Source organism: Dermacentor albipictus, chromosome 5 (assembly GCF_038994185.2).
Source record: "Dermacentor albipictus isolate Rhodes 1998 colony chromosome 5, USDA_Dalb.pri_finalv2, whole genome shotgun sequence".
Lineage (NCBI taxonomy): Eukaryota > Metazoa > Arthropoda > Arachnida > Ixodida > Ixodidae > Dermacentor > Dermacentor albipictus.
In genome coordinates, this window is record NC_091825.1 from 149279907 (window position 1) to 149307412 (window position 27506).

At 46.8% G+C, this 27506-nt stretch overlaps 2 protein-coding genes across 3 annotated transcripts in view; one reads left to right on the top strand and one right to left on the bottom strand.

Moving 5' to 3' along the window:
* LOC135915280 (endosome/lysosome-associated apoptosis and autophagy regulator family member 2-like) overlaps positions 1 to 21446 on the top strand; it is a 53439-nt gene extending 31993 nt beyond the window's left edge. The window contains exons 8-21 of one of the 2 annotated variants that reach the window (XM_065448304.1): positions 2156 to 2428; positions 3833 to 3937; positions 4934 to 5151; positions 5862 to 5929; positions 6681 to 6881; positions 8013 to 8234; positions 8930 to 9059; positions 11551 to 11660; positions 12195 to 12271; positions 13819 to 13864; positions 14659 to 14845; positions 15894 to 16105; positions 18935 to 19118; positions 20939 to 21446. In XM_065448304.1, the coding sequence (XP_065304376.1) occupies positions 2156 to 2428; positions 3833 to 3937; positions 4934 to 5151; positions 5862 to 5929; positions 6681 to 6881; positions 8013 to 8234; positions 8930 to 9059; positions 11551 to 11660; positions 12195 to 12271; positions 13819 to 13864; positions 14659 to 14845; positions 15894 to 16105; positions 18935 to 19118; positions 20939 to 20998 (2093 nt within the window). In that variant the 3' untranslated portion in view covers positions 20999 to 21446. The remainder of the gene's footprint in view (positions 1 to 2155; positions 2429 to 3832; positions 3938 to 4933; positions 5152 to 5861; positions 5930 to 6680; positions 6882 to 8012; positions 8235 to 8929; positions 9060 to 11550; positions 11661 to 12194; positions 12272 to 13818; positions 13865 to 14658; positions 14846 to 15893; positions 16106 to 18934; positions 19119 to 20938) is intronic. The other variant, XM_065448305.1, reaches the window with a different exon arrangement.
* Positions 21447 to 22526: 1080 nt separating this feature from the next.
* On the bottom strand, positions 22527 to 27444 carry Prp16 (ATP-dependent RNA helicase l(1)G0007). The gene has a single exon (XM_065448303.1). The coding sequence runs from the start codon at positions 27328 to 27330 to the stop codon at positions 23797 to 23799; it is 3534 nt and encodes a 1177-aa protein (XP_065304375.1). The 5' UTR covers positions 27331 to 27444; the 3' UTR covers positions 22527 to 23796.
* Positions 27445 to 27506: the final 62 nt, after the last annotated feature.

The window sequence follows — 27506 nt, forward strand, 5'->3', positions numbered from 1 at the left end:
GGGCGCCGACGGGTCGCTTGATCGACGCTCGTGTTTGTGTGACATGCGCAGCCGTCGCCGCGATTACTTGCAACTTTTCGTTTGCGATTGGAAATGCGAAGGGCTGTTCCTCGATGCTGGGCCATTGAATAGAAGCAGGAAGACGATCACTGATGAAGTAATGGCAAACGATGCGAAATTCAGCCAAGTTATATAGGTTAAGTGAATCGAACATATCAACGTATATTTTTCATACCAAGAGTAACAAGAAAACCGAGCAGGCTGGTTCTTTGTTTGCCTCTGGAAGCAGGTGGTTTCTTTAAGATGTTATGCTACGATCTTATGTTTCTTTTTTGAGTATCTTCTATGGGCATTTTGACACCAACCAGTTTTAGAAATCCTTAGACCGTGATACACCAAGGGGAGTAGACTTGTTAACGACATTTCTGAGCACACAATCCGCATGCTTTACTTATTCACAATGACAAGTCTTCAAGGAGGCAATGTCCACGGGACTCAGAACCAACCATCGACGTCGCAAGGTTTTCAAATTGCAATGATAAAGTGACAACAATAGGTGCATTTTCTACGAAGTTAAACGGGTACGATTTGGTGACAAATAGAGTTCGAGGAATGGTGAAGGGTGCGCGTACGACGAATTTAGTTGACATGGGCATGACGTCTGACAGCGTCACCTGCACCCTGTAGGCTTAGTTGGAGATTGCAGCTTGTGCCCGATGGCGGTGCAGTGCACGCTACCTTTGTACAGAGACGCGCGAACGAAGAGAAAGACGCGTCAACTGCTCGGCGGCCGGGGCAGACAGAAATAGCATGGCACAAAACAGCAAAAAAAAAAAGAAAGAAAGAAAGCATGGGCGGCAACGCATGACTTATCACAGCTGTCCATTGGCGGGACGGCGCGGCAGAAAGTGCGGCGTGAAGCGTGCCGTTCGCTGCGGGCACCGAACGCGGTGAAGGCGAGCGTGCTCGCTGTCGTCATGGAAACGACCAGGTGCTCTCAGAGCGCGCATTACCGCGGCGCGCCGTTATCGGCAAATTGAAAGCTCGGGTCTTTCTCGTCGCGAAGCGTGACGTCGCGTTAACCGGCAGGCACGTTAGATACACTCTGTCTAGTCCAAAACCGTGCAGCGTGGTGAAAGTCATAGAGCTGCAGGCGCCAAGCTCTATGCGCGCCGTTGAATATACTATATGAATACGTACGCTGAAGAAGCCGTACAGCAGATTGAAAAAGCTGTTCGGCAATATCCTTGTGAAAAGCGATCGCAAAGCTGCTGTACCCGGTTGATGCCAACCTCGACTTTGATCTTTCTCTGGGCGTATCTAGAAAAAGAAATATTGGGGCACTTTCATATGAATCATAACTGTTCGGTTTTGCTTTGGTGACCGAGAGTTTCTTGGCGCGTGCAGGAATGTCTGTATACGCGTGCGCTTTAGTGGCAAAAGCTGTTTATTGACGAACCGTTGAAGAAGAAAGTACTCTTGTCGAAACATCTCAACCGGACTGATGTGCCCCTTTCTGCTTTCTATTGCATTTTGCGTTATTTAGAGAGGTACGGCTACGATAACTACAGGAAACAAGAAGAATGGGGCGGGTTTTTTTACGTTGTGTTATCCTATAACGGGGAGACTTCCATTAGAGTGCCCACAGCGAGGCGCGAGATTTCTGTATGTGTTCTTGTCGGGCCGGCAGTAGTGAGGACCGGTGAACTTTGCCGGGGCTTGTTTTCGCTACCAGACCCGTGTTTCACAGTGAGCGTTCGAATAGAGTCTATTGCTGCTACACCTATCACGGCAAGCTCTCACAACAACGAAAAATGTTTCTTTGTTCCCGTTTTCAGCTAACCTCTTGCGAATGTTTAAGAATCAATACTTGCAACATATTGCGAGTGGATAAGGCAAGCGCTTGTATTGTGTGCTTTTAAGTTGTTTTGCACGTTCCGCTCGCTGCCTGTGCGTGTATTGATAGATGTGAGAGACAGGCAGGGCAGTGCATTCCTCGACATCTCTCGTGCGTATTTATTTATTAGCCCTACTCCTTCCGTCGTTACGTGCCACTTGCGTGACTTTCTCTCGCCGTGTAGAATACCACCGCGAAGAGAGTGTTTCGTTGTGCGGCGTATATATCGCCCGGGCCTGACCGCGGCGCGTTTCGCAGTGCCCGGCTCGTCGCAGTGCGGCAAGCGTCCGCCGTGCACGCCGGACGACTACTTCGAGATGCGCAGCCCGTGCGACCACCGCAGCAACATGACGACGGTGTCGTACGACTGGGTGTCGCCCAAGGTGTGCGACCCGCACCACCCGGACTCGGTGCACCTGCCGGTGTCCGGCATGACGGTGCCCTGCCCGCCCTGCAACCCGGGCATGCACCACGGGAACCGGCACATGTGCGACTACTGCCCGCCCGGCAACTACTCGGACGGATACAAGGGTGAGGGAGAGAGAGTACGCGGGTGCGATGCGTCGAGGGAGGGTGAAATAGTAGGTCGACGATAGAGATTGACGCCGGCCACAAGTACAAATAACGAGACGTATCGGCACCCGCACGAGAGCCACAGCGAAATGTCTTGCACGGTGAACAAGGCTCTCGCACGGGTGACGAAGCGTCTCGTTATTACTTATGCTTGCGGTCGGCGTCCAGCTTACCTTGGGCTATGATAAATACCGACCAGATGAGTTTTCATAAACCACCCCTTGACTTCAGAAATAACGAGTAACGGCGTTCCAAGTCTAGAAGTCACAATTAGGCAATGAGAACCAACATAGGTTACCATCGCTCTTTTACAACTAGTCATCGTAACAGCCGCGCAGGTTTGAACGTTTAAAGGTAGAGTCGGTGTTAACGAAATTTGTAGAGACGCTATGTACGTAGCTTCAGGGCCTGGCGTCATGTTACACACACTGTTACATGTTGTTAATTTTGTTCACGCGTGACTCGGCAGTTATATACCTGTGTTTCGCTCCTTTAAATTTTAACTTTTGGCCTCATGAGAGAAAATCTATATACTCAAACTCGTGCGGATTATTGCCGTTACTTAAGGCAAAGAGCGCCGGTTGCCTCTAATTTACGCGAATATGCACTTTTACACAAGTTTCCGTCTCTAGAGCGTAGTCGTTGGCTTTGGGTTAATTTTGGCCCCCCTGAGATTTTAAAACGTTCACTAAAAACGTAGTACACGAACGTTTTTGCATTAACCCCCTCCCCCCTTAGGAATCTGCCAAAGCCGGAAATAAATACCGCGACTTCGTTTGCAGCAGTGAACGCTATATCCACCGCGGCGAATAGTTAGGTGGGAAAATAAATGCACAGTCTTGTGCAATGCACACTAAATCAGAGAGTAACAACTATATGCTTTTTAAGGCCTACTTTCGTGCACACGTTCAGCGATACCATTGCATTACCCTTTCTCGACGTGTTCTGTTGGCATGAACAGAAGCTAAAAAATCTAAAGAAGTCACGCGTAGGACCGCAGCGTAGAGCTGCAGAACTGCAGAACGGGCGCGTTTGCTATCTACTCGTGCTCGTCCAGTGTGCTTATCGATGCTTGTGTCTAAAGCTGGCCCCAAGCACGAGTGCTCCCGCCTAGCTCGCTCATCTAAGCGAAGAATAAATGCACACTGCGAGTGAAGCGCAGAAAAACAAGAAGAACAGGGACAGAACGCATAAAAACACAGCGCAAGTGTTGTGCCCCCCGTCTTTTTCTCTTTTTTACGCTTCACTTGCAGCATGTCGTACCCACAAGATCGAATTTCTACCCTTCTCAAGAATAAATACATCTACATCATACGTCCCTGTGGCATTTCTCTCAATTTTGGATTCCCTCCTGGATCACAGAGTGCCAAGACTGCCCCGCATCAACAGTGCCAAACTACGGTTTCTTCCTGAAAACGTGGCAAGAGCTCCCAAGCAACATGGCGTCGCGCTGCATGAGCCTGCAAGGTGAGCTGCCTACTTGGCGGATATCGATGAGTGGATCGATTTTATGAGCGCCCCTTTGAGACAAGGTAGTGGGTAGCGCCATAAAATTGGTTATTTTTGTCTTTATGAAGTGTCTATTCTCGTCCCTAAAGATCCGTTGTTCGCACTGACAAACCATCGAGCCTTAGTGTAATTTATTGCCTTGAAATATTTTCACTCTGTGTGTTCCTTACCTTAACCCTACCAATACTGCACACGCTGCGCGTATTTTCATGCCCCTTAGTGTGGGCTGCCAAAAGTATCCCATTTGTTTGTGGTCGATCAATAATATGTGATCTTGCGAAACTTCCTTTTTTTATTGGATCTCCGTCTTCAGTGCCTCACGTATTTTTTTCTTTTTTAACTGAAAACTGTATGCGTGTTGAGATTATTGTTTGTAAGGGTGCTGTTGAATCATTACTTTCCCCCGATGCGCGATACGGGGATGTTAGTTAACACAAGGTTTCTCGAACAGTCCAAGAGCCTTTGGGCGCTACAGTGTACCAAAACGAGAATAAGCAAATCTGGAAATGTCTTCTAAGTTACGTTTCCTAACATGAAAGTTGAGTTTTGAGCATGAACTGAAGTATGGGTTTATTTAGGTGCAGAGGGACCTATATTTCGGTACCTCTCTTTTTGTAAGAGGTCAGTTCATATGTTCGGAAGTAGTGACACCGTAGCTTTCATATACCGAACCAACCCCTTGCCTAGCAATCATCTTATTGCTAGTGTTTCTCACAAACACTAGACATCACTATGCTTCTTTTCATGTTGTTTTATTTTTTAAAATTTCTCCGAACGATCTCTGCTTTCCTGTGTGAATTGATTCTGCCTGGCTGCCATATTGTACTTTGTATGGTTCTATCTATAATTCCAAAATTTTACGTCTCGCCTCAGCAACAACGTGTTGAGGGGTGTTTGCGGCAACATATCGGTATAACGAAACTCCTTGAACAACGAAGCCGCGCGTGCGTGCAGGCTGGGGCTGTCGCAACGCGACGGCCTGGAAGGCGGCCGGCAGCTACGTGCAGAGCGGCCAAGGGCATGGCGAGGACGCCTACCTGATCCTGTCGCTGGACGTCGGAGGTTTCCGACGCCGCGACGTGTTCTTCGGCGGCCGTACCACAGCGTACGGCACCGTCAGCTTCACCTTCGAGCTCGACTGCTCCGGGCAGTGCGAGCTCGTATTCATGTCCGTAAGGGAATTCACAGAACTTCTTGCTTGCCTCGCGAAAGCACCACTTAACACTATTTTAAACTACAAATATGATTTTGAGGCGTTAGTTCTGTAGCAGTCTCAGCCACGTGTGAAAGTTTTTGATTGTGCACTCAACAGCAAGCTGAATATGAACATTTCAGGTGCACCAGATAACGCGATATGTGAAAAAGCAAACGTTGGTACTTTTGAGAAGATGCAAACGCTGGTGAACACACACACGTGCAGGGCTCTGCCACCGAAAAGTTTAATCTAAAAGTGTGGAATTAAAAAAAAAAAAGGAACGTGTTAACGGCATTTTTATCACGCATGTTTCAGAATGAGCAATCTATTACATGCGGCGTGTTTCACCTCATAAAGCGTATTCTCGCAGTGAAGCCAGAGTGTCAGCTACAAGTATCTATAATGGCGTCGCCGCTCTTGCGCTTTCAGAAAAGCGCGCAGGCATCCATAGAAACTAACCTTTGGAGATGTTGACACATCGACTACTACAGCTTTCGAAGTTTCGTAATGTAGTACTTCAGTTGCTGGCCCCTGACGGTTGAAAGTGCATGACTGGCGATTTTTGTCAATAATTGTGCTGCTGCATTACGAGTAGAAATGTAACGTAATAGAGACGCGCGCTTGCTTTTTTAGAGCTTCACCATTGCAGTAAGCGAAAAAAAAAACATGTTCTTGCTTGCGTTTCAGTCTAACACAAGGCAAGGCGTGTCAGTCGTGAAATCTTGGACTGGCAGACAGGAGAAGCAACACTACACGTGAGTGCTATCAATCCCCTTTTCGCAAGAAAAAAGAAATAACTCAAATGCTTCAAGCGCTACTTGCATGATTGCACACGCCAAGACGAGAATTGGAAATCAGAATTGTGAACGAAAATAATTACACACAAAACGTGTTGTGTACATCTTCTGGCATTCATGATTAAATTATGGGGTTTTACGTGCCAAAACCACTTTCTGATTATGAGGCACGCCGTAGTGGAGGACTCCGGAAATTTCGACCACCTGGGGTTCTTTAACGTGCACCTAAATCTAAGCACACGGGTGTTTTCGCATTTCGCCCCCATCGAAATGCGGCCGCCGTGGCCAGGATTCATGATTGCATCATGATTCATTGATGGCATTCATGATTGCATCTGGCTTGCGAAGTAGTAATATGCACGAATTGTGCTAGAGAAAAGAGAACATAGACGTCTGCGCGGCGTCATTATCGGGTAATGTTCTCTTCTTGTTTTATTTTTTAACAGTCAGTGTATGCATCAAGCAGATTTCTCAAGCGCTTGGGCGTCTTATAAGACATCTACACCAACTCGTGAAGCTCGCTATCTTGTTAGAACTTTGTAGCTACACGGCACGTCATGTGATATAGAGCAAACTGTGTTTCCATAAATGAACTATTTCTAAAAGTTATTTTTAAGAGGTGCTTCTGAAGGCAAAGTATAACCGAGAGTACATTCTGAGACTAACCGTAGTTGATATAGTTGGCGTCTCCATTCTGTCGTTGACGCAGGTACTACGTGCAGCAGAACGACAGCTACACTTTCAGCTGGGCCTTCCAACGCTCGGCCAATGACCCGGCCGCGCCGCGCAGCAACCGGCGCCGACAGCAGACCGAGGACTCGGCCATCATCTACGACATCCACGTGACCAACACCATCCGCGGCGGAGCCGAGAAATGCATCCCTTGCCCGGAAGGGAGCGAGGCCAAAGGGTGAGGCGACGACGCATGCGCAGTGCGCGCACAGTCCTGTCGAGACCCCAGTTGAATTGGTCGCAGTCTCTTGCCGTTCTCGAGTGCTGAATTACAGTGATAACTTATTTTGAGAAATCAATGAGCTACTAGTGCAGTGCGATAATAGAAATAGTCTTGCAGCAATTCTAAGTGGTTCCTTTGCTAATGAACAGCAAAGTGCGAAAAACATCAATTACTCAGGCGATCGCTTGCTCCTGCTCACTTTCTTGCGACCTACGACCTCCTAAAACTTACCTACCCTCCGCTAACTTTATCGCTTCACCCTTCTCTGACTAATTATGCAAGCATTAGGTTTGCTTGTGATCCAGAGAAGCTGTTCGCATACATCGAAAACCACGGCGATTGTGTGGTGTCTGGAGTAGGCGTGATCGCACCTGTCGAATAACAATAGCCAACCTAGAGCTGAACATGTCAAATAAGAAGTAGTATGGTCACCTTTCTTGTCCGTTGAACTTAGAAAAGGGTAAACATGAAATAAGAATAAGCACGAGCGATTCTGGATTTCTGTGTCGTGAAAGCTTTGCTTTGAAGATTTACGTAGTGGATCATCTTGTCAACCCAAATAATACAATATTTTTTTAAAATTATAACGTATTGTTGCCTATAACTCATAGCAACTGCGGTCATCAGACTGTCGGCTTTTCTAGTTCGAAGCAATGAAACGCGCTCCCTGTTTATGCTAAACGTGTGTCATCTCTTTTTCTTTCTTTTCATGTTCTCGTTTAATGTACAATATAGGTAATACGTCCTCACATATCACTTCTCTGTATTTGTATTCTCGATTATTATTATTATTATTATTTATTTATTTTTGCTATAGATTATATTGTTACTACGACTGCTTGTACGCTCCTGTAATACTCGTGTATACGTTTCATGTATTAACTCACAAGCGGCCCCATTTCAGCATTATAATTCTGGGACCTCTTTTTGTATACTACTCGGTAATCTAAATACGCGTAAAAGACAAACATAAAAAAGAAAGAAAGACAGCAAAGTAAAGAAAAGCATCAATTTTTCCCCGAACGCCTTGGCTCTGCTCTCGATGTGTACCGAACACTCGTTGGCACGTTCGCGTCGCGCATCCAGGTGCATCCCGTGCGGTCCGGGCCAGTACATCGAGGACCGCGAGAACCTGGTGTGCAAGCAGTGTCCGCCCAACACGTACGTGACCGAGAGGCTGCCGTACGGCGTCTCCTCGTGCAAGTCCTGCGGGCCAGGGCTGCGCAGCGAGAACGGGCAGGCCTGCTACAGCGACTGCCGCGTCTACCTGCAGCAGGGGGACGAGTTCGACTTCCACACGCTGCCGTCGTGAGTTGCCCGTGTGGCGTACCTTGCACGCGCCAGTGTGAACTGAATCGCCGGAGGCGAAAGAGCGGGTGAAGGAAAAGACGAAGCGAAGCGGGCAGAGGAGCTTGTTGCACCAAGAACCTGTCTATGTCTAGCGAACTGGCGGCCCAATTCCTCTTTTCTATAGGCAAGCATTGAGGGAAGTTAACTGATACGTGATAAGTTGTTATAACGTGGAAAGTTGGGCTAGCTTTGATTTCATTTTCGGAACAGCACGACCGAGGAGAGAAGATGCAAGAAAATGAGTCACCGAGAGCGTTGCGACTGGCAACGAATATCTTATAGGAGGGAAAAGCGAGTATGCGTACATTATTATCGGATGCGCATGCGCGTGAAAACCCTATGTTACCATGTATGCAACATGACCATCTCACGGCAATCGACCTTTGAGCAAGCATGCTAGGGACTATATAGCGGGCGCAAACATAGCCGTGACGCTATAAAATTTGTATCAACATGAAATTTGTGTGAACTTGTGGTCATATCATTGAAGTATACATTCTACTGCATATACGCGTAGAGGTGCTCGGCTATAGGCTGAGTAGCCATTTCTCTTACTGCTTTTTCATTCGTTAGATTCTAAGCTAGACGAGCATAATTCTGCCAACACGTTTGTGAATGCGAGTCATGTGTGCCGACGTGCTATGTTGCAACAGGTACCTGGAAGTCCGAGGCCGCAAGCTATTCACGGCGAGCGGAACTCAGTACTACCACGTGTTCAACATCAGCCTCTGCGGCAACGAAGGAAAACCGGTGGCGGTGTGTGGGAACAACGTCACGTACCACGTAAGCCCTTCTCGCGCCGTCTCCTCCCAACCGCGTGACATAATTATTTGCCGGCATCTTTCACGCCTTGGATTGTCGCCACTGCGTCCCTGTCACGCGTCGTTGTCTTCGCCGCACCTAATCCCGGTAGCAGGGCGGCACGGAAGTGTTTCCTTACTCCTCAACCTTTATGGTCATGCCGGCATTGCCGACACACAGGCGAGTCGCGAAAGAAAATAACAATCATGAAAGAACGACCATGTTTTCATAAAGGGATGCCAATTTGCGCTACGCATATTGGCGTATATGTTGCCAAGAGTGGGTTTATGCTAGCTGGTAACTTGTGGCAACAAACGAAGAGACGATGAACAAAGAAAACGACAACTTCCAACTTCGTTATTTCACTCCCAGATCGACGTTACACACATATATATATATATATATATATATATATATATATATATATATATATATATATATATATATATATATATATATATATATATATATATATATAGAAGTCACGAAAGCAGCAAGCAGAAAAAGCAGATTAAGGAAGGGAAAATCAGACATCCACCCGTTCATAGTAATTGCTACAAAGGAAACGCATACAGGTTTCTCGAAAAGAAATAAAACGTCACGGAACAACGTCACGGAACAACGTCACGTACCACGTAAGCCCTTCTGGCGCCGTCTCCTCCCAACCGCGTGACATAATTATTTGCCGGCATCTTTCACGCCTTGGATTGTCGCCACTGCGTCCCTGTCACGCGTCGTTGTCTTCGCCGCACCTAATCCCGGTAGCAGGGCGGCACGGAAGTGTTTCCTTACTCCTCAACCTTTATGGTCATGCCGGCATTGCCGACACACAGGCGAGTCGCGAAAGAAAATAACAATCATGAAAGAACGACCATGTTTTCATAAAGGGATGCCAATTTGCGCTACGCATATTGGCGTATATGTTGCCAAGAGTGGGTTTATGCTAGCTGGTAACTTGTGGCAACAAACGAAGAGACGATGAACAAAGAAAACGACAACTTCCAACTTCGTTATTTCACTCCCAGATCGACGTTACATATATATATATATATATAGAAGTCACGAAAGAAGCAAGCAGAAAAAGCAGATTAAGGAAGGGAAAATCAGACATCCACCCGTTCATAGTAATTGCTACAAAGGAAACGCATACAGGTTTCTCGAAAGCAAAGCCTCGCAGTTGAAGAAAAATTCGTCGTGGTCCCGGACTCGAACCCGGGACCACCGCCTTTCCCTGGCAGCCGCTCTACCATCTGAACTAACCAGGTGGTAGGGCGAAATTGCTACGAACGGGTGGATGTCCGATTTTCTCTTCATTAATTACTTCTCTCCACCTTGCCGGTTTCCGCAGTGCTATGATGTCAGAAAAAGCAGATACAAGGACTCATGCATCACTTTTTTTTCTACTCGGTTCTTTTTTGACTACTATAACGTCGATCTGGCAAAAATAAAGCAGCTGGAAGTCGACGCTCTTCGTGTTGTTTTCTTTGTCTTTGCCTGAACTGTTAACTTGATACACGTCGCCGTTCAGCGCGCGCTGTATTAGTGGCGGTGGTTTCTTCTTACTTTTCTCGCTCTCACTTTTACGTATCTCATTACAGCGATTTGTCAAAGATAAAACAAAATATAGTTTTATGAAACAAACAATAACAAACGAAAATAGCCACTCCACTCTGACAACCGCACATTTTTGTCTTTCACGTCCCCTGATTCACCGGTGCGATCTATAGTTGTTTCTTTATTTTTCTTTCTTTCATTTTTTTAAGCTAACAGCTTTCTTTTCTCTTTTCCGCCAGTTTTCGTTGTTGGCGCTCGGACTTTCACCGCCTACACAAAGGGCGCTTACTCTTGCGCAACTGAATTGCGGGGTGCCTTCGTCTCCAACAGTAAATGTCAAATTAGAAGACCTTCGATGCGAAGCGTAGTTCTCACAGACTCGTGTTCTCACAGGCTCGTTTGAGACGTGGCATTTTCGTCGGTAAATTAAACATTTCGTCAAATTCCGTCAAGCGCCCAGGGCAATTCCGCAAGCTAGGAAGATGGGGCGATGTGCGCGACAGTGCGACGGCGCAACCTGGCACTGTTGAAGACGTGCCTTTGTAACACGTATACCGTTGTGCATGCAAGCGAATAACCGAGTGCTTCGGAACGTGCTGTCGCGCGAGAGCGTTTGGGCGTGTCAAGGTTCAGATGCTGTGGTGGAGCGCTCGGGAAGGACAGCGCCCCTCTTCTCCCTCTTTCCCTATCTGCTGGAGAGCGCTCAGGCACCGCTACAGATATGTGCTGGTTAGCGGTTCTGTTCCCTACGAAATTGCGCAGCGAAACAACAAACGCTACCTAGACGTCCTCATTGCAACAAATGTACGCCTTCGAGCGCATAATTTATTTAGCAACAAAGCGAATAGCTTTTCTAGAAGCGTTCGGCCACGACAACCGTCGCCGATGGTTTCTGCACAATCTTGTTTGTCCACTGCAGATGCAGGACGAGTTCTCCGGCGACAGCGTCAAGTCCCAGATGTGCAGATCGACAATCGTGCCTTCGCAGCAAGCCGACATTGGCTCGCCGCTGGCCATCCAGTCTGTGAGGTGAGTCGCGACTCTGCCTCGTATACTGGACTCCTTGCAAATCGTCGCTGCACAACCACGTTAGGTGTGCCTGCGTTCGCGAGTGTTTCAAGGTGTTTCCGGAGCGAGGGCTCATTCACACTGCAGGCGAATCGCAGAGACCGCGCGACCAAGTTGGCCGCAAGGCGACCGGTCACATATATATGTGGCCGCGAATGGTCGCTTTGGTCGAAAAGCTACTGTTTTTTGGGTCGGCCGCTCGCTGCACGATCACCGGTGCGAATGAGCCTAGAAGCTTGGAAGCTTGGGCGAGCTTATATTACTTCATGGTGTAGTTACAGTACAGCGCGAAAAAGAACATGGACATAGATGCAGAAAAGACAGGACCGTCGAGACGGAAAAAGCGCTCGTCTGTCTTTTCTTCGCCTGTGCCCACGCTCTTATTCGCGCTGTACAGCCACATCATGAAGTAAATGAGCGCGAACATCTTTTCTGTGCGCCTGCTCTAAACGTCTCTCTTCGGTTTTTTTATCTTCCCTTCCTTCCTCTTTGAAGCCTGGGAGACGAGCTGATCGGTATCACTACCAGGCCATCGTACAATGACATTGACGTCCTCAAGGAGTTCCTCCCAGGTAAGCGCGCCAGCGCCACTAAAAGAGGAAGGGACCCCATATTGCTTGATCTTGCCTATACGTTTGCTCGGTAAAGGAATAACCTGCGTTATACGCGTCTGTTATACCATTATCTCGAGAAAAAAATATTTGCTTTGGAATGCGCGTAAACTTCAGTCATTTACATAATTTCTTAGCGCCTGCATTCCATACCGGGACCACCTTAGGAACTCTAAAATCCACTCAAAGCTGCCGATGAATGTCGTTACAAGTCACCCCTTCGTCTTTCTGTGACCACGATTCTTCTTTTCTTTTTTCCACAGGTACGAATAATTGAAGTTTCCAATCTTTTCCTTGTCGACCAGTGATCGGTGCTTAGTGATTGTTGTATAGCGGCGGTTATAATTGTCATCTCGTCGCCAACAGATACACCGCTTTTAATCCGTTAAGCATGCTAGACCAATCGCGTATGCGGCAGAAGTATGTTCTGTCTGATATTATTTTTAATGTTATTTCTTTGGAGAGCTCATATTTGTTTGTAATATTGTTAACGTTGCAGCCAAAATCTTTTACATCGCGGGGTCGATTTTCCTGCTGGGAAAACTGCAAGTCGGCGCGCATCTTGAAAGCGCCAATGCTATGGGCCCATGTTCTCGTATTTGGTTCAGCTTGTCTCGAGCCATACTAGAGTTTTGATTTCACGTTTTGACCGCATTCGTAGCAGGCTTCAGAATCAAACCACCCCGCGTTAGGCGCTTCCTTTTGTGTTGTTTTGCAGCGTGTATGTACCACAGTACATCAGGTTCGCCGAGTTGGTTTCCGTGCATAGTGAAAGTACAGAGCGCAAAATAGGAACGATGAAACGATAGATGACAGGACGAGCAATCACTAACAACTGAAGTTTATTAAGAAAATCATCTGCTGTATATACATGTCAGAATGACACGCGGCATATAACGTACCACATTGCGCGATGTAATGTGTGCATCAGACACTCATCATTGATCCTTGCCTTGATCAGACACTCATCCGTCACGCTCTCGGGCAAACAGGTGCAATATTTGTCTGGGAACTGAATTTAATTCTACAGTGTGGTCATGCATGCGTGCTCTGCTGAACCTATAGTATTAGATGGCTGCGTTAGAATAAGGATGCTATTGGTTTTGCTTTCTACCGGGTGTTATTCTGACATGTACGCTGTACACGGGGAAGGCAGGAGATGGAAATTCAAGACGATGAGCAAAACGAGAACTTGGTGAAAGCAGGAGCCAACGTTTCGACAAGTGGGCTTGTCTTCGTCAATGACTTGTCTTCTTCAACCACCTTGAAGAAAAGTCCACTTGTTGTAACGTTGGCTCCTGCTTTCACCAAGTTCTCGTTTTGCTCATCGTCATGTACGCTGTACATCACATCATTTCCCAAATAAGCTCAGTAGTGCATGAGTGAGCGACAGTCCTATATTCTGTCTTGTCATCGTTCTCGTCTTGTGGTCTGCACCTTCATTATGAATGTATATGAACAAACAGCGCTCGTTTCACGACGCTCATGTCTCTGCGATGACCTTGCAGGTCCTGGCCAGAAACCCGACGTGCATTTCTTCTATTACTCTGCCACGTGAGTAGCAACCGTCGTGATGCTTTTCCGTTCTGTCATTACTCTTGTTAGATCAGTACGGCAACTAAACAACAACAACGCAAGGCTGAGGATGAAGCCGAACCGAAATCTTAAAAGGAGTATCAACTCTTAGTACAAGCCTTCTATTGGCTGACAATCTAGGTTCTTGTGCGCGGGATCGCGAAGAAAAGACACATAGCACAATTCTTGTCAAAGCGCGCTGAAGTTCACAGTGCATGGTCCCGGTTTCTTGTGCCCCGGATGAGTGGGAATTTTTTTCTGCAAATACAAGTGCTTGCAGGGGCTGGTATTGCATAAGTAGCTGTACTTTACAGTACGGTGCGCATTAGAAACGGCTAAATACGATGATAAAGTTGCATCCGCCTAGATATGTAATATCCGAGTGACGAGTGAAGTTTATAAGAAGTCACATTCTCGAAGACTAATGTGGTAGAGAGTTCTAAGGAATGCCGTATGGTCAGACAACATCGTTGTTAGGAATTAAAGAGGTCACTGACCGTAGTAGAAATGACGTTTCGAGATCCGTACGGATCTCTTGTTCATAATGGAAAGCGATCTAGGCAGAATGCTCTTAGTTCAGTTTATGCGTCACACTATGGGTCATGCGCTCGAGGCGGCTACTTCTGCCTTCTGCCCCGCCGGCGTTCCCTTGTGAACGAGGGAAAGGTAAGGATCTCGAGACGTCATTTCATTCTAGCTATGTAGTCAGCGAGCTCCTTCATTACTGGACATTGCCAGACACTGCGCGGAGTGAGTGTAGCTCGCTCTCGCAGGCCGACGCAGGCGTGCCTCAAGGGCCGAGCCACCACCATCACGATGCGCTGTGACAAGAACGCGGGCGCCAACGGCACCGTGTCGCTGCCCACGTCGTGTCCCGACGGGACGTGCGACGGCTGTACCTTCCACTTCCTGTGGCGGACGGCGCTAGCCTGCCGCATCTGCAAGCCGGACGACTACCAGGCGAGTGTCCATAGAACGTCCTTTCAGCCGCGTTGAAGCTTGTCCATTTGACACATCGAAACAGCGCTGTTATAAACTGCAGTCATACAGTTAACGTCTGGTCATAGACTAAAAATGAATAAAATCTTTACCTTCTCATGCACGATGCCGAAAACTTAGTAGATATATGTAATGTTAGTGCATATTACAATTATGAGGTCTGTTGTTTAGCTTCCCTTACTTTCATTTCCCGAAGTCTGCGGAAAGCCGATTCTTCAGATTTCGTTAAACAGTCCAGGGTATCGATGACATCTGTATGATTCAAGGAATACAACACGACCAAGCTTAATTGCAATTGCTTTCTCACAACAGTAGCCAGACTTCGAAAAAGACAACAACACTCTTCTGAGCGTCAGCATTGAAGTCGATGTCTCTCTCTCCATATATATATATATATATATATATATATATATATATATATATATATATATATATATATATATATATATATATATATATATATATATATATATATTATGTACCATCAAACTTGCAGTAAAGGTGCACTGTTGTTCCACTTACCTTCTGAACAGTTTTATGAATTCTGCGTAAAAACAACTTAAATACCACGCACGCACGCATACTTTCATACATATCTAATATCAATAATCCACTGCATCTGATACGTTTCTTTTTTTCTTATCACTGTCGCTGCTGCCGTGCAGTTCGTAAAATATTCAAATAACGTACTATAGACTTCACCGAAAAAATACCGCGACCACAATTAAAGAAAGAGATAGACACGCAGGACGGCCCGCGCGCGTGTGTATCTCTGTCGATCCTGATTATTGCCCTGAAGTCCACACTATATCATGCACTAACTAGCCCACGGGTATACTTAGTTCATACGTCTGGTTTACGTCTAGCAGGACTGTTCCTTGTTGCATCATTAATTGTCGCTTCCTTGTTAGGAGCGCTCTGCAAGGTCCTTGTTCGGCGCAAGCTCATTCCTCCCGATCTGCACCAGTGCAAGCCGTGACGCATGACGTATTGCCCCATTTCGGCGCAGGTGGTGAAAGGCGAGTGCGTGAGCGGAGTGCAGAAGCTGCACTACATCTCGCCCCAGGGCTGCATCCCGCGCGGGAGCGCAGCGGACACCATGACGCGCACGCAGCCCTGCTCGGTGATACCGCGACAGCTGCAGATCATCATCGCCATCGGCGTCGGCCTCGGCGTGCTCCTGTTGGGTCTCCTCGTCTACTTCTGGAAGAAGAACAGGAGGTGCGCCACGTGCTGTCCTTTCGCGGCTAGGGGAAGCGGCGGCGTCTAAACTACTTTCGCCCGCGCGTCTTTTTTATCGAGAACCCCCCAGCAGCATTACCATACCTGCCAACTCACCCGATTTGTCCTCCATGCTCTCGATTTTCGATCAAAACGACTTTACAGACATGTCATACATCTCTCGGAAAACGGATCCAACACCGCCCCCCCCCCCCCCGCCCCCCCCCCTTTCTATGCGGGGAAAGAAATGATGCCGCATTGCCGCATAGATCGCTAGCCGGTCCGATTTAAGTCCAAGCCATTTGTGTGTAGGCAGTGTTGGTATGGTTATAGTGTACAGCAGTGGTATTGCAAGCCTAATTCAGTTCGCTTCAGAGAGAGGATTGGGATTTGTTGAGTGCGCACGAGGAAAAAGTCTAATATGCGTTGCGTAATGATCTTTTCTTTATTATTTCAGCTTCGCCGTTATACAGTTATGTTATGCGGCAAAGCATACTAAAAGTGGAAAGGGACATCGTCGCGCTGCGCCGTCTCCGGTCACAGTACGAGCACCGTGATCTCCGATACATCTAATAATTGTACTGGCAGCCATTCAGAGTTGTTCCTGACGTTGCTGTGGCCCAGAAAAAAAAAAAAGAACGCAGTTTTCTTCCCGCCTCCCATCCCTCTATTCGGCGAATCTCCCGAATTTCGAGGTCCCCAGGTTGGCAGGTATGCGAATACCCTGGCCTAGACCTCTTATTTCGTAACAACTCTTCAACCGCGTTCTTGCGACCTCTCTATAGGGTGTCCCAGCTAACGTTAAACAAGCTGTTCAACGAAAAAAAAAACATTATTTAAAAAACACGGTGCAATATACAATATTCAGAACTTGGGTGTTCAGTGCTCAGAACGCTGACGACCGAAAACCGCAGGTCTTTCAATTGTATCGTGTACCGTACTTTTTAAATCCTTCTTTTCTTTGAACAGCTTGAGTAACGTTTGCTGGGACACACGCCATACGGAAGAGCGCGGCTGGGTCCCTGACAATACTGATGCGCACAGTTGGAGGAATCCCCTTAAGTAACTTGATACGGGACCCGCCATGGTGGCGTAGTGGCCTTGGAGTTGTCCTGCTAAGCCTGGGTGCGCGGTGTCAAAACCAGGCCGCGGCAGCCGCATATATTGTGTGGGCGGAATGCAAAAATGCTTGTGTGCCATGCATTGGGGTGCAAGTTAATGAACTACAGGTGGTAAAAATTAATCTGTACCATTCACTGCGGCATGCCTCACTATCATATCGTGGTCTTGACACGTATAATCCCAGAATTTAATTACTCTAATTTAAATTGATATGAGCCGCCAGCAGTGGCGGCAATGTGGAGAGGAGCTCCCGAGTTCGATTGGTTCAAGCCTGCCAGGGGTGGCGAAATGTGGGCACGATGTGTGATCAGGTGACTATGCGAGCGGAGGAGATTTTTGCTGGGAAATTCCCAGTCGGCGTGTAACGCGTTTGGGTCGGGTAAGTGTCGCGTATAGTGTGTGCCGTCATGCTCGGTCTGCGCCACACGAATTAGTTTTACGGCTCTCTTAATTGTGTGCGTACAGGGTGAAGATGGGAATTCAGATGACATCTTTTATTTCCTTGAGCAGAACTGAGCATAATTTTGGGCGTTCGGCGCTAGCACCCCCTTAGCAGCAGCTCTCCGAGATAGTTCGGTGTTGCGTGTCACCGCGCTCATGCTAAGACACGAGCTCGTTCGTTGCCGTCTATGCCGCTGGCGGCCTAGTTAAATTGTACGCGTTCGAGGCAAGCTTTCCCCGATCCCTCCTGTACCCGCACACTTCGGTGATTATCGATCCAATCGTTGAGCGCGTGTGCTGTTGATCGCAGAATGCGTTCTCTGTGCACTCAAAGGGAGACAACCCGTGATTTTGAGCACCAGCTCGTTCAAAACTCGGGCGAAATGCTTGCCGCAAGGCCACCTATTTTAGTCATAATATGAGAAAGAAACTGTTGTATCTATTCGTATACTCAAGTTCTTGTTGTGACATTTTTTTTTTTGTTGTCCAGGCGCGCTTTATGTAAACTTTGGGTGCATTGCTGCCCAATCCTTCAACCCAGTAAACAAGTTTAGCTCAGCCACTCATGGCAACAATAGTCCTGCGCACGTTGTTTAAAGTCAGATTCGCAATAAGTCGGTGCCAGCGCTACACCAGCGACGCTGCTAAACGCACAGATCCAGGGATACATCTATGTGACCGCGCTACTTATATAGCTTCGGCAACGTTACCTGCTAAGTGTGAAACAGGGTACATTAATCCTGCAGCGACGTCACGAAAAGCTTCAGAGCAAGGCCTCTATACACACATTTCCAGCGACCGCTTCTTGGGTTCTGGGTGTCGCCATAATTCCCTCCGGACTATTGTGGAATTCAGTGAGCACGTGCTCAAAAACACGGGGGGCAGCGGAAGCACGTGCGCTTTATACACACATGCAGCAGTCCCCAGAAGATGCCTGTCGGTTTGATGAAAAGGCGGACAGACGGAAAGGAGAATGGTGAATGAATGGTTGGAAGACTCGACCGGCGTTCTGCCATATTTGATGCGTCGTGGTGAATACCGCATGCCATCACGCTCAGTAACGCGCGCAACTAACCTAACGTAAACACCAGCATAACCAAGCCTAACCTACACAGCTTGAGCTATTGCATCCTTAAGGGTGCTAAAAGCGCGTTTTTCCTGTTTACGCATTCCATTGCAACGATTAGCACCCATGCATACTCGTAAAAATCTCATAATAAAGGTTCTTGCGAAAAATCACTGCCCCAAACCAACCTCATCGTGCAGGCTGGAGTACAAGTACATGAAGCTGGTCCAGTCCAGCTCGGGCAAGGACGGTGAACTGCCCGCGGCCGAGAGCTGCGCCATCGAGGAGGACGAGGAGGACCACTTCGAGAACGGCGGCTACGACACCAAGAACAACAAGGGGCTCCTGCAGAAGTTCCGCACCGTCCGCATCGGAAGCGGTAAGGTGAGTTTGTTGTTCGGGACAGGCATTCTTGTTCCGTTCTCTCGTTTGATGCGCAACTATCTCCTTCTCTCTCGGACACCGCTGCACGCACACGCGATAATGCAAAGCCATAACGCTCTTCTTCCTTTTTTTTCTCCTTTAGTTTGAACACAACTTTTAAAGATTGCCTGTGACAGCGTAATTCCTTCTTTGCCGCTTAGTTAACGAGAAAGGGTGGACTTGCTTGGCGAATTAGAACGTTATGTTTGTGGACTGGGTTCTCGCTAACTTCCTTTTCACGTTTGCACCCTTTGAGGTGTATCTTTGTCCCACAACAATATACATCTGTCTTTCTGGCGTTTCCTTTCTTGGAAACTCTGCGCTCGCTACTTTTCTGTAAAAAATGCCATGTCATGCTAATAACGCCCATGACGTTCGTGACCTGGGAAATAACGGTCGCTCTGCCTTAAAGAAAGGAAACACAAGCAAGACATACGTTAAAGTGGGGCAAAGATAAAGAAAAAATAGAAAAATTAACTAAATAAATAAATAAAACAGATGGTTTCGTTAAGTGATTAGTAAATGCCTCGTTATAACAAAGTTGAAAGGGGAGCCGGAATTGCTTCGTTACATTCCTTACGCATGTACTGCAATATGAATATCTATGAGCATTTCAAGGAAAATTTCGCTTATTCATTATATCGATTTTGTTATGTCCCATTCCGTTTAATGAGGTTTCGCTGTAATTCTTCGTTTTTGCTTTGAGGGACGTCGTAGTGAATTGCTCCGTATCAGTTTGGACTGCCTGGGTCTTTTTACCTGAGAAAATCTCTACCCGCTAGAATTCTGCCACTGTTGCTGGGATTCGATCCTGCGACCTCGTGCTCATCAGCAGAAAGCCATAGACACTACTTCCCGTCAATGTTTTGCAGTGAAGACAAAATACAAGGCAAAACTTCAGTTCAATTATTTTTTTCTCTCGGAAAAAAAAATTGTTTTCATCAAATTTCTGGTCCAGAAATTCGGAGATTCATAGCGTCGCCATATGCGCTAACTTCTCCCTATCTTTGCAGGGACCATTCCAGGGTTAATTTGCTGGCTAAGCAAAGGCCACAACGCGGTTTTCCAGGATTTTGCTTTTTTATTTTTGCAGTCAGGGCTTACTTTCCTATATATAAAGGAAATAATGTTATATAGCATTCTCCATTGACAATTAGCCAAACGAAAATTGGAAGGACGTTTTCCTTTTTTTTTTCTTTTCTAGAGAGCTTCAGGGAATGCCATAAATAGTGTTGACACATCTGTATGACTAAAACGTCAACCAAATTTCCTGATAGCTTACTGAGAGTGCACCTATTTTATTATGATAAAATTCAGATCGCAAAAGAAAGAATATTCCTTTTTGTAGGAACTATATTAGAAAAAGGTATTTGTGTTAAATTAACAATAAAGTGGTACTAATCGGTTGAAATGAATTGGGTGGTCGAATTCCCAAGTTAGAACATTTGGCATGAAATGACCTTATTCTCATCTTTTCAGTGCACTGTCGATTTCTTGTGTTGACTAAAAGTAAGAATCTTAGCCTTGCCAAAATATCACTCTCCATGAGTATCAGGTATAAGGGCGCACAAGTGAAATGTTAAGTTGAAGGCGATGGTTGCTTCTTATGATTTCTTACAAAAAGGAGTGCAAAGATATGTGAAAGCACAAGCACTCTTCTTGTTTCTTTCTGGCTCTTCTATTTTACTGTTCCCATGAAAAAGTACAGATGAATTCACCCTAATTTACACCTTAAGCGTTTCTTGTGCAGCACCATGAATGCTAAAACTGCTAATTTTCAGAGTGGAGAGGGACACCACTTTGAAACCATCCACCTGACCAAAGGTGAGATGGTGTCATGAAGGGGGCCTGCGTCGGCGATGCTGCCTTCTCCAAGTCGACAACCAACCATGGCAACAAAGGCAAAGACACTGCAGGAGCTTCGGACGGAGGGGTGGAAACACCAAAGAGCTCTTGTGCACCATTAAATCCCAAGGCACACCATTCATGTAATTGGTGTACAAACACGTCAAAAACATTCCAGTGTATTTTTAGTATACTCAGTCTAATTTCTCATGACTGCGCATGCATGTACAAGTGCCCCATTATACCTAGTCTATCATAAACAAAGAAATGTAAATGTAAAGTAAAAGCATACGCCTGTGCAAGCAAGGCCGTGCATTTTGGGTGTTGCTGTATGTTGAAATGCGACTGGGAGGCCAACCTGGGGTGGTGATGTTAGTGGGGTATCATGTTACATGCACTGTTTTGTACAGCTGGGCAGAAATATATCATGTTTTCCTTTTTCAACGCGGTTGAGTGTATTGTCAGTCATGCTAATGCTTTGTTGTGTGTGTATTGATGGTGTTTTTTCAAGTGCTGCCACTTTTTTCAAACAATATACCATGCGTGGCCGATGCGACCGTGATGACTTAAACTGTGTAGCCATTCTTGAAAGAAGACGGAAAAAAAAAAAAAAGCTTCTGCCGTACTTACTAAAGTGCCTGTTGTTCTCTGAAACTGTTTAATGGCATGACTGTTTCGTAGCACCAAAGATATATATATATATTACTCATGCACACATGCTTGCTGTTGTTTTTCCAGCAGTTTGCAAGTTGTCAAAACAAAAGATGCCGTGGCTGAGTATACTGCTTGTGACTTCAATGTAGCCTCCACGTGCTGATGAAAAAAAAGAGAGAGGAGACTTGCATTATTTTCATATGTGCCGGCTCTATTTGTGATAGCAAAACAAAAACCAATGTGTTGTGCCTTCGCAATGGGGTTGGAGTGCACACACTTTTGTTTGTTTGCAGGCATATCTGGGTGGCCTCGATGCGTGGGCTGCGCACCATGTGATCATTTTGTACGCACCTTTGTCTCCGCGGAGGTACTATGTGCGAGATAGGTGACAGTTCCTCACATGGAAGTATTACGAACATATGAGTACGGAAACATGTGATGTTACTGCATAAGAAAGCAAGTCACATCCCATACTGCTAGCGATTCGATTATGTGACAGAGGAGCGAGTGTGAGTGTGATGATGGGATCAAAGGTTATTAGGCACTTGCATCTTTGTAAATAGGCTTAGCTCTTGTGGCTCAGTGCACATACTCTTATTGTAAAATGGAGTGATCACTGTACGCTACAGGTGCTAGCTTCCTGGCTTTGTGTGATTACGCTTCGACCTATTGAAACTTCCCTCACTAAACCAGCGTTAGGCACCTGTTCTTAGACTGAAAGCTAACATTAGACATGGATAGCTCCAACTTGTTTACATTTCTTATGTGAAATATGCAAACAGGCAGGCAGAAAAAATGGATTATGTGCAGCTCTATGGTGTGGTATTATGTTGTAGCAAAGCTATTAATAAAGATTACGAAAAATGCACATGTATTTAAAACCAACTTCTGGCTTTTATTTTATTCTATGCAGCATGGGACATAATTACACTGTGATCTATGCACAAAAGTACACAATGAACATACATATACACCGGCCGACACTGGATTTCACAAAACACAAATGACAATACAGCTGTAAACATTGTATGTACAGATTAATGTTTGCTTTCCACACAATATATTTGCATTAAGCATTATGTAAATTTTGTATGCTCACATGTAGTGCACTAAATGATTTAAGAACACCTTTACATCTGGTAAGACACAAAATCAAGTAACTTACAATGACAACACATTTTTTGCATGCTTCATAAAGAAAATATGAACATACATAGCCGCACAACAACTTATAACAACATGTTACCACGTGTTCTGCTCATACTAGGCACCGTGCATTACTGCATTAGATTGCATAATATGCCCAAGTTTGGAGACACTGGTGTGGAAAAAAAAATGCCCTGGCCTTACATTTAGCACTAACAATTTGCACTTATGAAGTTAACAGTCAGTTCAGCGACAGAGATGGAAATGAATAAGTACCAGACAATGACAGATATGCTGCACCAATGCATCAATGGAAGGCACAGGTCCTATGGAAGTCAAAAGTGATGCATGCTATGAAGAAGAATGGTCATGTACTGATACCGAATAATGATACTTAAGAGAATTTATGGCCCTGCAGCAATAGGCATTTGGAAATGGCAAACCATCTATGAGGTCAATGCCACAAACCACTGGGCACTTTAGGGCGTCTTATGTGTTGGTGTCACCTGATGGCCTGAAAAGGCAACAGACATAATGCTGTCTCACTGCCACTGCAACCTTCGACAATAGGCTTGCCTACCATATCCCAAGCTCCCAGGTGCCACCTTTTGAATACCAAAACTCTGCACCCTTTTGGTGCTTTTCAATGCAAGATGTCCTGCAGTCATCAAGAGGCACCACAAAAATTTGTCGTGATGGTCCTATTACAGCTCGGTGGCTTGCAGCTCAAAGGTAAGTACAAGTCTGGTTGTGGCTGGGGAGCTTCTGGCTGGTAGCCAGGTGTGGTAGTTATGCTTTTCCTTGTAGCTTCGACTGATGGATAAGTGCTAGCTGCAAGTGCAGACTTGGTGGAGATCAAATATAGTGCTTGTGATTCACAACATGCTAGAGCACATATAGGCTGTGCAAATGATAAACAATACTATCTATAACTGCATTAACAGCAGAACAGCTAGTAACGTCAACATGTACACACCTGCAACAGGTACACACCCTACAGTCCAAACCTGGCTGGTGTCCGTCTGGGTGTAGCGGGGGCACCTTCTGGCTGGTAGCCTGGTGTGGCAATTCGCGCTGCACGCATTGAAGCCGCTGCTTGCTTTTCATCATGTTCATCCTTGCGCCGCCGGAGCTGCTGCTCGGCCAGAGCCATTTCCTGTTCCATTTGTGATTGGTGGTCTCTCTGCATCCTATGCCGCGACCTGCCCGACTCACGCACACTGTAGAACATGGGTCCAAGTTCAGCCAGCCAATGACCATCAACGGCAGTGACACACTGCATGTACTCCTTTGTGGTCATGACGAGCTCGTGATAGACAACGTAGTCTGGAGTGTAGCCCATTCCAAAGAGGGCGCTGGTGGGATGAAGGTGGCAAGGCATGCCTGTGCGGCAGTTTATATACTCTCCTATGCCCTTGAGTCGTGCCGCTTGGAGGAAGAAAGCAGAACATATGCACTTGCGGACAACGTCCCAGTCAGTGCCGCATGATACAAGTTTCATCTTCTGCTGACCCATAATGTCCTTAAGCTGCTGCCGCACCTCACGCACTTTGCGCATCGACTTTACGTGGATGAAGTGCTCATTACACCAGGAGGATGAGTAGTGGTTTAACTTCCACTGAAGGAACACATTGAGGAATGTCAGGTGGTCACTTTCGGGCACCTGGAACTTCTCTCGTGCAGCGTCACTGTCTTCCTCCCGGCCTTTTGGGCGGTAGAAAATGCTGGGAACCGAGAGCATTGAAACTATTGTGAGGATCTCCTCACTGCAGCCCATATCACAGGAAACAATAACCATTTTAGAGAGTGGAGGATCGAGAGGAAATTCAACCATGTGCCGTCCTAGTGGGGTCAGAGTTCCCACATTATCCAGTGCCCCCAGGATCCACAGCTGATACATGGAGTTCAATATGTTGTCTTGGGGTGGCGGATCCATAAAATGAAACTGAAGTAGGTCTTGGACACCCAAAGACTTTAAGAGTAATACAACATTTGCAAGATTTGTCCTCTGGATCTCTGGTACTGTTGTTTTAAGCAGCTCATTCTTGTACTGGTGATCTGTGTATAGCCTGAAGCATGTCCCTGGTCCTGTTCGACCAGCTCGTCCAGAACGCTGGTTTGCATTTGCTTGGCTGACAGGGTAGATTTGCAATGCATCCATACCAATGCGAGGGTTGTAGACCTTCAATTTACAGTAGCCACTGTCAACAACAAAGCTGATTCCATCAACTGTCAGTGAAGTTTCAGCAATGTTTGTTGCCACTACGCACTTTCTAATTCCATCTGGAGCCTTCTGGAAAATCTTGGCTTGAAGGTCACTAGGGAGCTGGGAATAAATAGGTAAAATGGCCAATGGTGGGGCGTTATCTATTTCACCAAGTCTTTCAGCAATAAGCTCGCAGGTCACCTCAATGTCTTCCTGTCCAGGCATGAACACCAAAATATCTCCAACATTGGGCTGCAAGTGAATTTGTAGAGTCTGCTTGACAGCAGCATCAACGTAGTCTTCAACGGGATTCTTACTAAAGAACAATTCGACAGGAAAGGTTCTTCCGGGAATGGTGAACGCTGGAACATTTCCAAAGAAGGAAGCAAACTTTGTGGCGTCCATGGTTGCAGAGGTAACAATGAGCTTTAAGTCCTGCCTGCGTGCCACCACTTCACGAAGCAAACCAAAAAGCACTTCAGTGCTAAGAGACCTTTCGTGGGCTTCATCCATGATAACAGCACTGTACTGGTCAAGATCTGGCTCCCTTAAGGATTCTCTCAAGAGAATACCATCAGTCATGTATTTAATTATCGTCTTCTCACAAGTGCAGTCTTCAAATCGGATTGCATAACCCACTTCTTCGCCTAGCTTGCAGCCCATTTCATCTGACACTCGCTTCGCTACAGACATAGCTGCCACTCTTCTGGGTTGTGTGCAGCCGATCATGCCATACTTACTATACCCATCTTCGTGAAGGTACTGGGTTAGCTGTGTTGTTTTTCCAGAGCCCGTTTCCCCAACGATGATCACAATGCTGTTCTCCCTGATGATGCGCAGAAGCTCCTGTCGTGCTGCAAACACAGGCAAGTACTGTCTCTGTTGTGTTATAGTCTTCTTCCGTGAAAATTCACTGGTTCCTTGGCTGTCAGCATCCTTGATGTGATCAGCAAAGCGCTGCTCAGTTTTGTAATCGGCTTCTTCATTGTCATCACGTTCGTCATCCTTTTTCTTAACACCCAAGATGTTGCCCAGTTTCGTACCTGCCAGCTCCCACTCTTTCTTCTGAGCTTTCTTTCGCTCTTTCTGTTCCCTGTGGAAACGAACAACAGCACTGCCTTTACGAGAGACAATGGCCATGTCAGATGTTGCATCTTTCACTGGAAGCACTGGTTCGGGCTGCTTGGTAAATACAATGCGTCCATCCAGAAATGGCGGCACAATGTTGTGCACAAGTACATGGACCCTTGCCTCATTTTCCTCCTCAAAGTCATTGTCCACATCAACTTTTAGCACTACGCCACTGGTGAGCATTCGGTTGGTCTCCCACTTCTCGTTATCCTTGTTGATCTGCCTCTGCTGAGCTGAAACCTTTTTGATTTTCTTCTGCTCTAGTGCTTCCTCCTTTTTCTTGGTGTACTCCTGTGGTATGCTAGCGAACGGGTTGTGTATCTCGTCGTAGCCCTCGTCAATACTGTACCACTCGCGGTCTAGCCTCTGTTGCTCGACCTCCCACTCTACCTTCTGCTCGCCGTCTTCAGCCCACGGAATCTTTTCGTCTTTTGTGTGTTTGCTCCCTGGCGTGGCGTACGTCTTGCGCCTGTCGGCGGCCCAGGCATTGTACTTGTGCGCCGGCGTAGCCCGCGGTGTGTCTGTTGGACGTCGGTACCGCCTGTCCGTGCTCCGCCGTTCGGAGCCGTCGCGAGGCGACGGCGTCAGCACGTCCCAAGACGACCGTCGCGACGGCGTTTCTTCGTCCTCCTCCCAGTTCGAGCGAGACGGAGTGTCCTTTGGCCGAATATTGGGCGTAGGAGGATCCTTGAAGCGAGGCGGCGTTTCGCTCCAGTCTCTGCGAGAACGGTGTGATGAGGAGCGTCCGGAGTCGCGCCTGTCGTCACGCCGATCTCTGTCACGATCGCGCTCGCGAGACGACGGAGATTCCGGACGCTTTCTGGAGTCCTTTGAGCTGGCATAAACGCCCCGGCTGTGGTGCTCGCGGTGGTCACGAATACGGTCGGCGTACTTGGCATCCACTCCACCGGTGTGTGTCGGAGTCTCTATGCGTGGTTTCCGGTACTGTCTATTAAATGTCGCCTCTGATATTTCGTGACTTGATTCATCACTGCGATCACTATCTTTCCGGGGCTTTTTACCGGTTTCTTCTTCGAGCTTTTGCTTCCTCTTGGCGGCCGCAAGAACGTCGAGGCCGAGGACCGACTTCCTCTCGGGTGCTTTGAACTCGTGAACAGACTTCTTTTTTATGAGACCACCCACCACCTCTTCGATGCCTTCCAGGCGATGTATCGACTCGAAGTCGCTCATAATAATTTGGTCTTTACGGATCTTTTTGACACATGATTCAGAACAACAAAGTACTGTACGACATATGCAATCCGCCGATTCCACAGTACGCAGAGCGATGTGGCTATGACTGCGGCTACGATCGGGGCGAAGATGGATGTCAAAACACTACAAATAGCGAAAGCAGCGGAAGTCGG